This window comes from Neltuma alba, unplaced genomic scaffold, assembly GCF_004799145.2.
Source record: "Neltuma alba isolate B1F8T4 unplaced genomic scaffold, ASM479914v2 tig00012007_pilon, whole genome shotgun sequence".
Classification (NCBI taxonomy): domain Eukaryota; kingdom Viridiplantae; phylum Streptophyta; class Magnoliopsida; order Fabales; family Fabaceae; genus Neltuma; species Neltuma alba.
The window spans coordinates 1-13,536 of record NW_021636578.1 but is presented as its reverse complement, the minus strand read 5'-3'; the positions used below and the strand labels follow the sequence as shown (position 1 = coordinate 13,536).

At 35.8% G+C, this 13,536-nt stretch overlaps 1 protein-coding gene across 1 annotated transcript; it reads right to left on the bottom strand.

Moving 5' to 3' along the window:
* Positions 1-156: 156 nt before the first annotated feature.
* Positions 157-3,170, bottom strand: LOC114720890 (uncharacterized). Its single transcript, XM_028906611.1, has 2 exons — positions 2,649-3,170; positions 157-996 (listed from the first exon to the last, which is right to left on the bottom strand). Exons 1-2 carry the CDS (start codon positions 2,877-2,879, stop codon positions 763-765), a joined length of 465 nt encoding a protein of 154 aa, XP_028762444.1. The 5' UTR covers positions 2,880-3,170; the 3' UTR covers positions 157-762.
* Positions 3,171-13,536: the final 10,366 nt, after the last annotated feature.

The window sequence follows — 13,536 nt, the reverse complement described above, 5'->3', positions numbered from 1 at the left end:
GGTACCGTCCCAGCTCATCTACTCGGAGGAAACACGATCATCAACGAGCGCAAGAACAGCTGCTTTGTTTTGATCGATGGTAAGTGATGGTGGCTCTTCGTCTATGTTCCTTCTGTGTATTTTTTAATCCAAAATAATAATACATTAAGATGAAACTTTTAAACTACTGATTTTGACTCTCTCTCTTCATTAAATTTCAGTTGTTACAAACAGTAAAAGGCCAACTATATGCAGCAAGGAACGCACTACTCATAGAAACATAATAGTAACAAACATGGACAATGTTTCAATATACAGTCTACCATGCCTCGATGAGTCACAAGAAACTTCAATTTCAATGCATCTAGAAAACACCAAGAGCATTAAACTCCAAACTCAGTCTATTAAGAAGCTGTCCACTAAGGTTTTACTAATACCGCTAACCCAGGTACCTTTCCGCATTATGTGATCGCTGAACCCAAAACATCTCAATCGCCTGACTGAACAGTTGACGTAGGCTGTGCAAGACAGGTAATTCAGTTTCTTGGGTAACATACTCCGACCTCCTTATCATGAACATTTAACTTGCACAGACTTTATGCAGCAGTTCCCAGATAAATCCAATTACTGGCGGAACATAAAACTTAACCAAACACCAAAAGGGTACCATCATGGAAAGCTCATTTAAAAGACTAGAGTTTGATGGCAGATTCCCATAGCATGTATAGACTCAACAGTTAAAGCCCAAAGAATCCAGATCCATATCAACTTCTAGAAAGATCTTTATACCCACTGCAATCTGCCTTGGTGTTCCACATACTGCCGAAGCTTCCCATCTAGTAAGGTCTGTCCCTTCACTTTGGCCGGCCTGGTACCGTTCTTAACTTTAAACTTTGCCACTAATTTATGATGACTTACTTGAGGTGCTGACGTCTCCGAAGGAACCTCATCAAGGAATTCATCAGCTACATCTCCATCTTCATCCATCTTAAGGCCCTCAGCATACCACCTCAGACCCTGATGAAGGAAACATTTGAGTAAAGATATATTAACCGCCAGCAAGAAGATGACTTGATAAAACAAAAGATGAGTTGTCCTGGTTCTATTCAATACCTCAGCTGAGATAACAACATAATTGTATGCAATGAAAGTACGAGAGTCAAAACAAGGATTGCAAAAGAACAGGGAATAGATGCAGAGCATTGTACCAAGAGATGGTAAAGATAGCAATCGAAAACAGAAGTTCCACTCTAGAGAAATATAATTTTTACAGCAGAGTATACAAGGTCTCAAAGGATGTTTTACTCATTGTATCATATACAGGCGTGTACTTGAACAGCTTTGTGGAAATGAACCTGAAAAATGCCATGGAAAGAACAAATAACTATTCCCTATGCATAAAAATCTCATCTGCTTTTCTTCTGTTTAAAATCAATCAATCGCTTATTACTGTAACTTCACCAACAGGCTTTTTGTGATAGAGGAAGGTGAGTCCCATATCTACTGGGTGTGAGACATGAAACTCTATATACAATGAAGGCTACCTGAATTTTCACAGCAGGGCTGTTAGGAGTGGGTTCTTACGCACATCACTTTGGCAATACTGCCTACAAAAGATGTTACGTTCTCAAGAAAGTTACCTTGGAAAACATGAGGCAAATTGACCACTCATTCGGGGGCTCAAATACTTTGAGCCAAACCCTTCTCTCTTTGGATTGATCAACTGAGACAATGTCATGCACCATGTTTGCACTCATAGAGTGAAGAACGGCTTATGTCTTGCATTGGAAGCAATGTTAGACATATGCAATGATATTCTACTAGCTTCACATGTAATAATACCGATAGAGAACTTCATACTTAGATTTAAATCTGTTTCTATTATTCTTGAAAGTTGGTTCTGATTGAGTTGTATTTGTGTCAGTTCAGTTCTTTCCGGGCAGCATTTTCTCCATTTTAATGGAACAAATCCTCCTACAAGAGACATTACAAGGACTAACAGAAGGACCACTGACACAAGTACGTGGATGCCAGCTAGCAAGAAAGGCAAGAACAACTTCCAATAACACATAGCGCCCATCGTAGAAAGCATGATTAAAGGCACTACTATGCATTCCAAACAACCTTTTCGTCCCTAGTGCATAGAAGTGAGCAGAATTTTTTTTCCCCATAACTTCTGCACGCTTTCAGTTTTACCTTACTAAATTATACAGTAAAAATCACTTCAAAAATGACATAGAAGATCCAGAGATACAATTATGGCCATTCACAGCAAGCGACTAGAAAGAAATTCCTTTCTTCAAGACAATGAATACTTTTATAAGATGCATTAAATGTAGAATTTGTAGATTAAGAATTCCTTTTTCTCACATTTTAGATTAGGTAACGGAGATTGGACTAAAAATCGCAGCAATAGGGAATCCGTGAGGAGGGGGCAGATTTCAGCAATTCAGGTGTCTGGACCAAGAAGCAAAACATAAAGATTCAACAGTTTCGCAGCAATAAAATCAAGAGTCGTCAAACCCAAAATATGTTCTTGCATAAATACATGCGCTCGATTATTATGAAATTACAGCGGCCGGGTCATAAATACAACCATCCCAACGAACTACAAGCAGCCAAAAGCACAAAAATGAAATACTTAGAGCGCGAATTGAGAAATAAAAGACCTGAATTCCCCCGTCGCCGGACGAAGAAGGAATAATTACAGGACCGAGGTGAGGGCGATCGACCGGAACCTCGACTTTGACGCCAAACCCTTTGCGGGGAATCCCAGTTTCTTTGAAACGGACGCGTGGGGGAGCATGGCCATCGTTGTCATCATCGGATTCACCTCTGGATTCGTGGACGTCGTCCTTTACAAACCCTAATAATCCAGCTATCTTTCTGAAAAAGCCCATCCTCAAGGGAAGGGTAAATGAGAGTGAGAGGGACAGAGAACAGGACGGCGAGGCCGTTTGGTCCACTTTACAAGAAGGAAGCTCGCGGGAGTAGAAAGGGGAAAATAAAGAAAGATCCTCGGCGACAGAATGAAGTCGTAGCAGAGATCGTCGAGCAGGATCAATCTTTCGCGAGGCCCTAGTCTGCTCCGGTCTTCTTAATTGCACGGAAACTGAGAAAGAATCCTCATAGTATATAGTATTCCTATGAACTATCCGCACCCATTCACCTAACTGACTATTGGCTAACCCTCTGCCTTTCTTACCCTTCGTCTCATCGCAAAGGTTAAATGCACAAAATAAAAGAGAGGCACAAAAGAGGGAGACTTGCTGTAAAATTCCTAAAAGCATACTGTAAAGTTGTAATAAACGAAGAACATGAATATGTTTTCCTGTACTTAAAATTTACCATATTATTATAAAAATTCTTTAGTAATTACATTTTTCAGACTTCATAATAATTCTCCTGAATATTGGGACGTAACAACAATTTTCACATTTTATTAAACTGATAAATAATGATAATATCTCGTGCTGAACTCCAAAAACAGACTGGCCAGAAGGAGAAAACTTTCAAAAAACGTAAGGTGCTTGGATTATTTTTTCAAAATAATTTTATAATGTAAGAGAAATATGAAAAGAGGTTTATCTCAATTTATATTAAAATACTTTTTTCAAATACATTTTGAGTTTCCCATGCTCTCCCTTAGCTTGCATAACATCGTGCAGAGAAGCCGAGCGATGAGCCATTGCAGATTGCAAATCTTCGCCTGAGCCACCCGGAGATGCTCCGATTAATTAGTGAGGTTGTCAGGTAACTCACTTATAACTCAATCCCTCAAGTATAATTTGGTACAACTCAGTCCCTATACTTTTGACTCGGTTAAAACTCACTCCCTCATCTTTTTATCATTTATAATTTTGTCCTTTGCCATAATAACTCATGCTGACTCATTATTACATCGGCTTACATGGCAAAAAATTTATAAATGTCATCTTACATGGCATCATGGCCGTCCTTATCATCATCAGAGCACCATCCGAGTCTCAAAACGGAGAGTTACGAGTTTGGCGTTTCTTGACTCTTTCTTGCTTCCTAGTCTTAAGCATTCTTAGTTCTCTATTATCTTTCTACAGAGCTTGGTTTGCCATGTTTCTGTCTTAGACAATGGGCACCATATCCTCACTTGCATCATGTGTTTGTGTTCACTATTTACTCATGTGACAATTAAAAGATCGTTAAAATTGCGGAGAACAAAGACAGAACCAGAAGAACAACTTAAGAGGGTAGCTTTGTTTGAATCATCGTCATCTATCAGCTTCACTAACGTACTGGGTGTTCTTGCTCATCACTTCGATCGTATATGCTCTATTTCTTGGTTATATGTTCTCCAGGCCATTTTAACTTTGTATGTAAGATCAGGGGAGTAGGTAAGAAATTAAAAATTTGTCTCCATAATAACTGTCATGAAAATTGAGGCCTTGGTTTGTAGAAGACTTGACCATTGCAGTTTCAGATGATCTCTTCCTCCATTTTCTGGTTTTCTTTAATTGGGATAATTGCAATTAGATCCTAAAATCCAAGTTAAAAATACTTAGGTGCCAAAATATTGCAGTTCCTCCTCCACAATCTTGCAATTGAAGATTGTCTTAAGACCTCACTGTTATTAAATTACTACCTTGAAATTTAACTAAAATTCTCCCTTTGATGATAAGCTCGAGGAGTAATACATTATTAATTGCTGAAACATGTTCGAATGATTGCCTTAATTTGTTTCATTTCTTCAAACTTTTTTCTTCTGTATTGGAGTATTGGTGAACTGGTGTTCACCATTTTAATGGGTCACCACTCGTGAGAATACATAAATTTTTCATAGGGAAAAAGAGAAAAGAACATATGGAGCGTATGACCAAAAACAGAGCAGTAGGCCTTGCTGGTGCTTAAGTTGCAAGAGAAGAATAGAGAAGTAATGCCTAGCACTAAAAAACGCCAAATTCGCAACGCTCTGCTTTGAGACTCAGACGGTGCTCTAATATGATGATGATGATGATGATGTGGTGGACGGCAATGGTGCCCTGTGAGATGATATTAATAAATTTTCTTGCCATGTAAGATGATGTAGAGTCAGCACGAGTTATTGATGGCAAAGGACAAAATTATAAATAATAAAAAGACAAGGGAGTGAATTTTTACCGAGTCAAAAGTATAGGGACTGAATTGCACCGAGTCATATTTGAGGGACTAAGTTATAAGTGAATTAAAAGCTGAAGGATTAAAAAATTAATTTTCCCAAAAACAATTTTATAAAATTGTTCTGGAAAAAAAAAGAAAAAATAGAAACAAACATGACCTAAATCTCTACCTGGCATTACCTATTTAAAAGGTGTTTGAATGGAAATAAAATTATAATTTTAAAAATAATTTTAGTATATATATGAAGTAAATATGTGAAAGAATTTATATTGATTTGTAAAAAAATATTTACAAAAATACTTTTTACTGTAGGCAAACAATTCATCTACGTGCGATATGATTCTTAAAGCATTTAGCTTTGACTTTACATACATCCTTCATAAAAAATTGTTGGAAATTGTGCCCTAGGGGCCAATCATTGTGTTATGAACATTGTTGATTTATGAATTTTTTAATTATGTTATCATATTATTTGCATGTTTACTATGATGACTATCCTTGAATAACTCATGATTTATCCTAAATGTCCCTGATCGGTCATCTATGTGGGAGCATAGATGAAATAAGACCAGTATGACTTTGAAGATATATAGAGATATAAATCAAAGTCATAGGCACACGTAAGAGTATAAGGTGTTGGACCGACCCGTTATGAGAGAGCTGCATGGGCTAAGTCATAAGCTTCTCTCATATACAAACCATATCACTGTGCCCTTTGACTTGAGATCATCATGGATTCCTACATGAAAAACGCTCAGCTTTGCCTAGTCAAAAGTCACTTTTGATCGAGTGATCATAAAGACTATGTTCAGGCTTAGTGGTTTTTCATGCGGAGGAATGTGAATGGTCAAGATGGAATTTGTCCCTCACATTCGTAGAGAGATATTACTGGGCCCCTCAATAAGTGAGTCTGAGAAATGTATGGCCATACTATAATGAAAAGGTAGTTCCGTTTCTATACTCAGACTACTCAAGGATCGAGAAAGTAATGGTCATAAATAGGAGGATGACGTTCTCCATGCCTCATCCATAACCAAAATGTCGTGTGACAAAAGGGACGTGATATAGTTGTATGAAAGGTTACATCGTTCAATGATCCTCATATGATTTGGGTAGTTGTGATGTCTTGCTAGAGACCGCTTATGACTTGTGAGTCATTATAGTTAATGGCCCACTGCTAACTTCATACGGGCCTACAGGGTCGCACACAAAATAGCCCAACACGAGCTATGATGTCCAGATTCGTTGAATCTAAGATATGTCCAGATTCAATGAATAATATAGGGTGGACGTGTATATATATATTCGTATATATATACATATTATATACATATAAGAGATATTAATTATTAGATTTAATTTATAAGGATAAATTAGATCTATATCAATTTTAAATTGGTAAGAGATAATATAATATCTCAAATTTGATTATGAGAATAAATCAAATATAATTCCGCCATATCTTTATTTGAATTAAATAAATAGGTGAATTAAATTTGTAAGACGGATTAATATAAACCATATTTATTTAATTGTTTCTTATCTGATCAGGCAATATTTGATATTGTATTAATTTCAGAATTAATTTAGGATTAATTTCGGAATTAAATATCCTTCATAATACCTATAGCATCCTATATATTTGATATTAGGAGCTAGGGTTTTGTGTGTGAGAGTGAAAACACTTGTAGATAAGAGACGGCTAAAACTAGAGAAGGGAGGACGGATTCTTCGAAAATAAACCCTAGAAGGACAAGAGGCGCTAGCACGTCGTTCGTGATTGGAACGCTGTTCGTGTGGATACCGGTAGAGGAAGTCGATCTGAGTTGTCGACTTCGAACGATAAAGGAGGCGAGCAGAGGCATCCTGAACGGCGAAATCCCCGAGCCACCAAGAAATCGAACATCGAAGGTAATACTTCTTACTACTTGACTTAAACACAATCGGTAGATCCGGGCAAGGGATTGAAAATTTTAAATTTATCTTCCGTTGCGCGTCTTTCAATTCCCTTCAAAAATTTCAAGCCGTATAATTCATGTCAACAAGAAATCTACGCAACAACTGAATGACTATCAACTAGTTTGAATTTCGCTGCGATCACATGGGACTGGCTCAATCTGCACCCATGATTGATTGGCGTATAAAACCAGCAGTTTTCGCCCAGCACCTACTTTTGTAATATCATCCAGCTTTTGCAACAGTACTAAGATACGATTTTAGCCCCGATTTTATTTTTAAGCTGGTCTTTTAGTAGTGTAATTTTATCCATGATCTTATTTTTCAAATGCAATTTTATTTCTTATCTTTTTTTAGGGTGAAATTTTTTCCCTCATCTATAGGTGCAATTTTACCTCTCAAGACCAAAATTACACCCAAAAAACAAAATCAAGATCAAAATTGCACTACTAAAAAAATGAGGAGCAAAATTACATCTAAAAAAATAAAATCAAGATCAAAATTACACCTAAACCCTTTGCAATATCCACCACGCTGTACCCACTTTTCTCTCAAACCTGCATAAGTAGATTAAATGAAACCACTTATGTCCAAAGTAATCAAAGGAGCGTTTGAATAGAAATGAAATCATGGTTTCAAAAGTATTTTTACGGTTTACAAAGTAAATATATAAAAGAATTTGCCTCGTTTTATGAAAAAATGCTCCTAAGAAACACTTTTAAGGTTGCCAAACATTTCCTAAGAGCCTATTTGGAATCACATTTGTAAATACATATAAACAAGTTTCATATAAGTTGAGACAAAACTTCTCTCATATTTATTTTGTATTTCGTAAATCATAATTGAAAAATTAAAATAAACCAGCTCAAGCAGACCCTAAATAACCGCAGAGTTCATGGGAAACTCGAACAGCATACTTATGACTGATTCTGCATTGACGAAGGCAGCGAGACCAGAAGTAGTCAAAAACTCCATGTTGCGCACCAGATTAAGCCCTCACCCTCACCATACAGCTTGGCAACTCGACATTAAGAAGGTTCACGCTCTCTGCAATATCCAGGAAGACCCGCAACTGATCCGTGCTATGTTGGAATGGCAATAATAACATGTAATTTAAAACATGATAGTATAAAACTGTCCTCATTCTTTTTGTAAACTAGGCCTTCTCTCTGCCAACCAACATCACAAGTAACTTGTAAAGCTGCATTTGGAATGGGTCTACAAGTGGGCTATTTTTAACCACCGCAACATAACATATAATGAAGCAAAGGATTTAATGGGATACACAAACATTTTAAGCTATGTTAGATTTACACTCATGTTAGGTTGAAGACAGAGGACTTCGAGAGAGAATCAAAACAACACTTGCACGTCAGTTGGTCAGCACAACTAAAGTTGATTCTATCTTTTTTCTAACTAATCTACTAAGGTTTTGAAACTCACGGCTGAGAATAGGCGTGGGATGACAATAATAATGACAAAATGAAACACACAACCATAGAATTGGCTAATATGTTGTTCCTGTCCTAATATAAGACCAATTTTATAGTATAATTTAATTTACACTACAAAATGAGTTTTAGATTTAGAACCGGAGGAGTACAAAGTTGTCCATTGGAAAGAGACTGCCGAAACCAGCAGCAAGCCCACAAATTTACTGTGTTTTGCTAAAATTTTAGGGCTGAACAGACTCTTGAGGGTAGTGACTACCTCAACATCAAACTTGAAAGCACAAGCGACATAAGCATTGCCGCTGACGACAATCACAACGTAGACATTACTGATCCGCATGTAAAAGAATGAGCAACCACCAATCTGCTTTACAGGACAAGTACCGAGTTCTTTTGTTTGCATTGTATGCGTCCAGAATGCATCAACCATATATTTGTTGTGAAATAATGCAATATGTGTGTCAAATAAAGTCCCACATGGAAAAGATGAGAAGAAGTCTAAGTGTATAAATGAGATCAAGCATCCTTGGGGGGGTAAATGGGCCAAGAGGGAAGTGGGCTTTGCGCACACAACAACGGGCCACCAGGATAAACGAACGTTGTGTGCACCAACGTTCGTGTTGTTCCGTCTCCAACGGAACCTTGTGTTGCTTCGGTTGTACCCGCTCGGCGAAACAGAGGGATGCGTCCTCCGGTGATGTGGCCATTCGCGCCTATATAAGGGACTGTCCAGACAGCGTGAAAAATACACTGTTCCATCCTCTTCCTCTTCTCTCCCGCTGTGTTTCCCGTTACAATTGCTTTCGCTGTTCTGCTACCTTGCTTCGCAGGAAGGGTTCGTTTGATCCTGGGGAGTGCCGCTGCCTGTTACACCGAGGGGTTGCGGAATATCTCTCAAGGACAGTGTCCTTGTGACGCGACTCGAACCGGATTTGCTGTTCCTCCTTTGCTGCCGCCAACAATATTTTCCCTGTAAGGTTTAGAAAAATTGACCGTGATTCAGTCGTAAGTTACTTCTGAAGTCTCACATCCCCAACAACAAGCAGGAAGTGTTATTAGGCCAGCATCTGGTTGAAATGGATATCACATCTACTTCTAAAGCTTTACCGACACACAATTGTTAGCCTACTCATATTCCAGACACAAAAAGAACAGGCCTCGCGCATTAAGCATGAATTAGCCAATGCTCATCTCTCAGAGTCATAAATTCATAAGCCATGATGCAAAAAAGATGGAGGCCAACTTATTTCATAAATTGTAAGCAGTAACCGCCTATATGGATGGGAAAAAGATGAAGGGAATAAGCAAGCGAAAGTATAATAGTTACCTGACATCGTCGCCATAGAGGCGATCAATGAGGACATTCCCTCAGAGGTTTAAGAAGTACATAGCAGAAGCAGCCACCGGCATGTCCGATCCACCCTGTCGATCAGATTCTCCGACGAAGAGACTCCAAACTAACGGCGAGTCCGTTGAGAAGGTGTCGTATCCATAATTTCCAGCGTGGGCCTCACGACTAGAGGGCAACAATGATGCGATCCCAGCTAATAGCGGCCCAGTGCTCCCTCCAAGGAAGAGTAATTAGAATCGGTCCAAACGAATTTATTTGAATTCACCCGGTTACATAGCAGGAGGTATTTCCACGGAATAATAAAATCCATTAAATTAAAATATGAAAATTTTAAAAACAATTTTTTGAATAAAAAATCAATAAACTTTAGCAGACATGTCCGACGTGGCTAATTGTCCTCGTTGTTCTCTGGAGCTGGAAGTCTGTTATTTTTTTTTTTTTTTTCCTCCTTTTTACGGCCCATCTGATTGTTAATCATGTTTAAATCAAATACTTTAGTGTTCAGTGATTATGTTCTTTACTAGTATTTCGATGATATTAAATGAACGAGCATGAAACATTGAAACTTCACAGTATGTATTTTTCTAATTAGTATTTAAGCATGATTATGCCTTCGTAGGATTCTGACACGTCAAGACAAGCATGAAATTATTTAAATGAGATATTATGTGCTTGAAAGGTAGGTGACATTTTAATTTAGTGTGAAGAATAAACATACTGAGCATAACAGTGTGAATTTGAGTAGGAATAATAATGCCTCTTATTCCAAATAAGATTCTCGTGAATCCTGACAATGGGAATGCGAGTATATAATACTTGACGTCTTGACCTGGTCCTGGCCTCCAGGGGGCTCCCAGTGACCGCGATATATCAGATTTTTTTTTTCAGTTTTTTTTTTGGCTCTTTTCAATTTATGTATATTATATATACTACTTTCGATCCTAAATATAAGAACTAGTTAACTAATTTGAGTAAATTAAAAAAATAAATTAAGTTAACTATTTGTAATAAATATGTGTTGTCTTTTCTAAAATATTTTACCAATCAAGTTTATTGATTAGAACTATTATTATTAAAAAGACTATTTTTAAAAAAATTAATTAAATATAAGAGATAAAATAGATTAAAATTTTATATTAAGGATCAAAATAAAAATCCAATGAGGTATTATATTAAGTATTGAAGGTAGTGGTAGATAGAATAACGTGCTGCTTCACCCAGCCGCAGCCGCTATCAGTAGAAACTCATTTAATTGTAGGCAATGTTGGCTTTTTCCCCAAAAATAAAAAGAATATTCAAAAACATTTCTTATCGATTCAGAAAATTTTCTAAATTAATGTTTTGAAAGTGTTTTTTAAAATTATTTAACTAAATAAAGGTGCAAGTACGGAAGATTAATAATTTAATATTGAGTATTAGAAGCAAAAGGGATGAAAGGAAGGAGTGATTAGAGTGAAAGAAAGTGGCATGGTGGCAGGGAAACAGGAAAGGTGATGTGGAAGTGCATGGAAAAAGAGGCGAGGTTGTGCTGTGAAGGTTGTTAAGCGTGAAAAGGAACACGGCCGTAGTGGCTTAGGCAGATCGCTATCACAAAGACCTTGAGCAGAGAGAAAAAGTACAAACACTTGGGGTCCCACCATGGTGATAGGTTTTGGTATTGTTGCGTCAATTTTCAAATCCGAAGACAACATGCATCCCAGTACTTGAGAGAGGTCCCCAGCCGGATCCACTTCTTGTACCATCTTCGACGTCCAAAGACAAACTACTCCTCCTTCCTTAATATATAACTTATTAAAAAGGTTAGTACAGTTCTAAATATAAAAACTATCTTATATAATTGTTAATTTTTTAAATTAATTTAATCAAATATTCTTCAATCTATTGGGGGTATTTATTTTAAAATTTTAAAATAAATATTGATCAACAAAAATAGAATATTTTTTCCAAGCTATTTATGTTGTAATTTAAAATATTTTATTAGAATATCTTTGAAGCTTTTAGTGATACATACAAATTTTAAGCACTATAAGATTATTGTGCTTTTTACTCCTATAATAATCATAAGAGATGAGAGATACTTGGGATGCGTAAAATAAAATTATTTTATTCTAAATTAAAGGATGCCTCTAGTCATTTGACAACATTTAAAAATTCTTAAATTAAGTCTTATGGCCTCATTAGGAATTTGTTAAGAATATAAGCCTTAATTGGTTTAAGGTATTTCAGTAAGATTTTATTGGGATTCTCTCAAATCTTAAACTGTACTAATTCTTGTTTAAAAATAAAATATTTTTAAATTTACCCCATTTAATGTATATGCCTTTAAAAAAAATCGTTATTTACATTATAAAAATGAAGAATAAAATAATATATTCATAATAAAAATATAATAAAGTGACTTATAAATAAAATTTAAATTTTTTATTTATAAATAAGATCAGATAAGTAAAAGATAAGGATGCTTTTAGATTTTTATCATATCTTAATATGATTAGAAATTAATAATTTACATTTTTGTCTCTCGTGCAGAGTATTATGATGAACTCGATAATTGTTCGAGATGCATTTTGAAATGTAAAATGATACGTGATTCATGATGCACGTACTTTGAAAATGTGGAAATGTAGGTACATGATAAGATAGAATAAATACGATAGATTTTATTCCTCACCACTTGCTTACAAAAATTATGGCACTTTACCTCCTTTCATTGTTGAAGATTTCCTATTTTATTTACAGAATTTTAAAATGTTAGAAGATGCAGTCTTCATGATGCGTTTTGAAACGTGAAACGTAGGTACGTGTGATAAAAAATAAGCGTGGCATAATTCCCATCACTGTCAATTAATATTTGATTAGCCTACCTATAAAAATTATAGCACACTCTTTAGTAGTTTTTATCGCAGGTGATTTCTATTTCATTAAACTATATTTATCCGGTTCTAAACACAAGACTTATTTTGTAATATAAATTATACTATAAAATAAGTGTTTATTTAAATCAAAGAGTATATAAGATGATAATATGAGTACTATATTTTATCCCAACATGACAAATATTGTTGTAATTAAGAAAATTTGCCATTGAGAAAATAATTCCGTGGTAGCCTACGCAGAAAAAACAAAAAAGTTTTTGCAGGGTTAAGCGTTATATACACCCTACGATGAAGATTTAACTCCTAAGATATTGCAGTTTGTTATAATAATGCAAAATTTCGTCGTGACCTTGTTTTAAAACACCCTTAAAAATAATAAAATAAAAGCACAAAACAAAATATTTAACAATAAAAATTATTAAAGAGTCACATTCTTCGTTGGAAATTTTGGAAAAGTAATAAATAAAAAGTCATCGTTTCATAACAAATTACACTTTTTTTTGGTATAATACACAATTACTCTTTATACACACCGTATATATAGGGACAATTTATTTTTTATGCACGGAAGGAATTTATTTCAAGATTCCATAGAATAAATAAAGGGACATATTTTTCGCCGAAACAAATAAAGGGACAGATGATTTAAGGCGGGGAAAAGGAATATTATAAAACCCCTAAATTATAAAACCCGGGGGAAAAAAAAAAGGTGGGCCAAGAATTTCGGCTCCGCTCGTCATTCTTAGTTATTTTTAATTCCAGTGCCTACTTATTGTCTCTCTCTCCCACA

Bases quoted from the DNA above. Each gene is read 5' to 3' on its own strand.
- LOC114720890 (XM_028906611.1), bottom strand. From the start codon at position 2,879: ATGGGCTTTTTCAGAAAGATAGCTGGATTATTAGGGTTTGTAAAGGAC. The intron at 997-2,648 runs GTCTTTTATTTC...TTCCTTCATCAG, and splicing joins CCGGCGACGGGGGAATTCAG to GGTCTGAGGTGGTATGCTGA.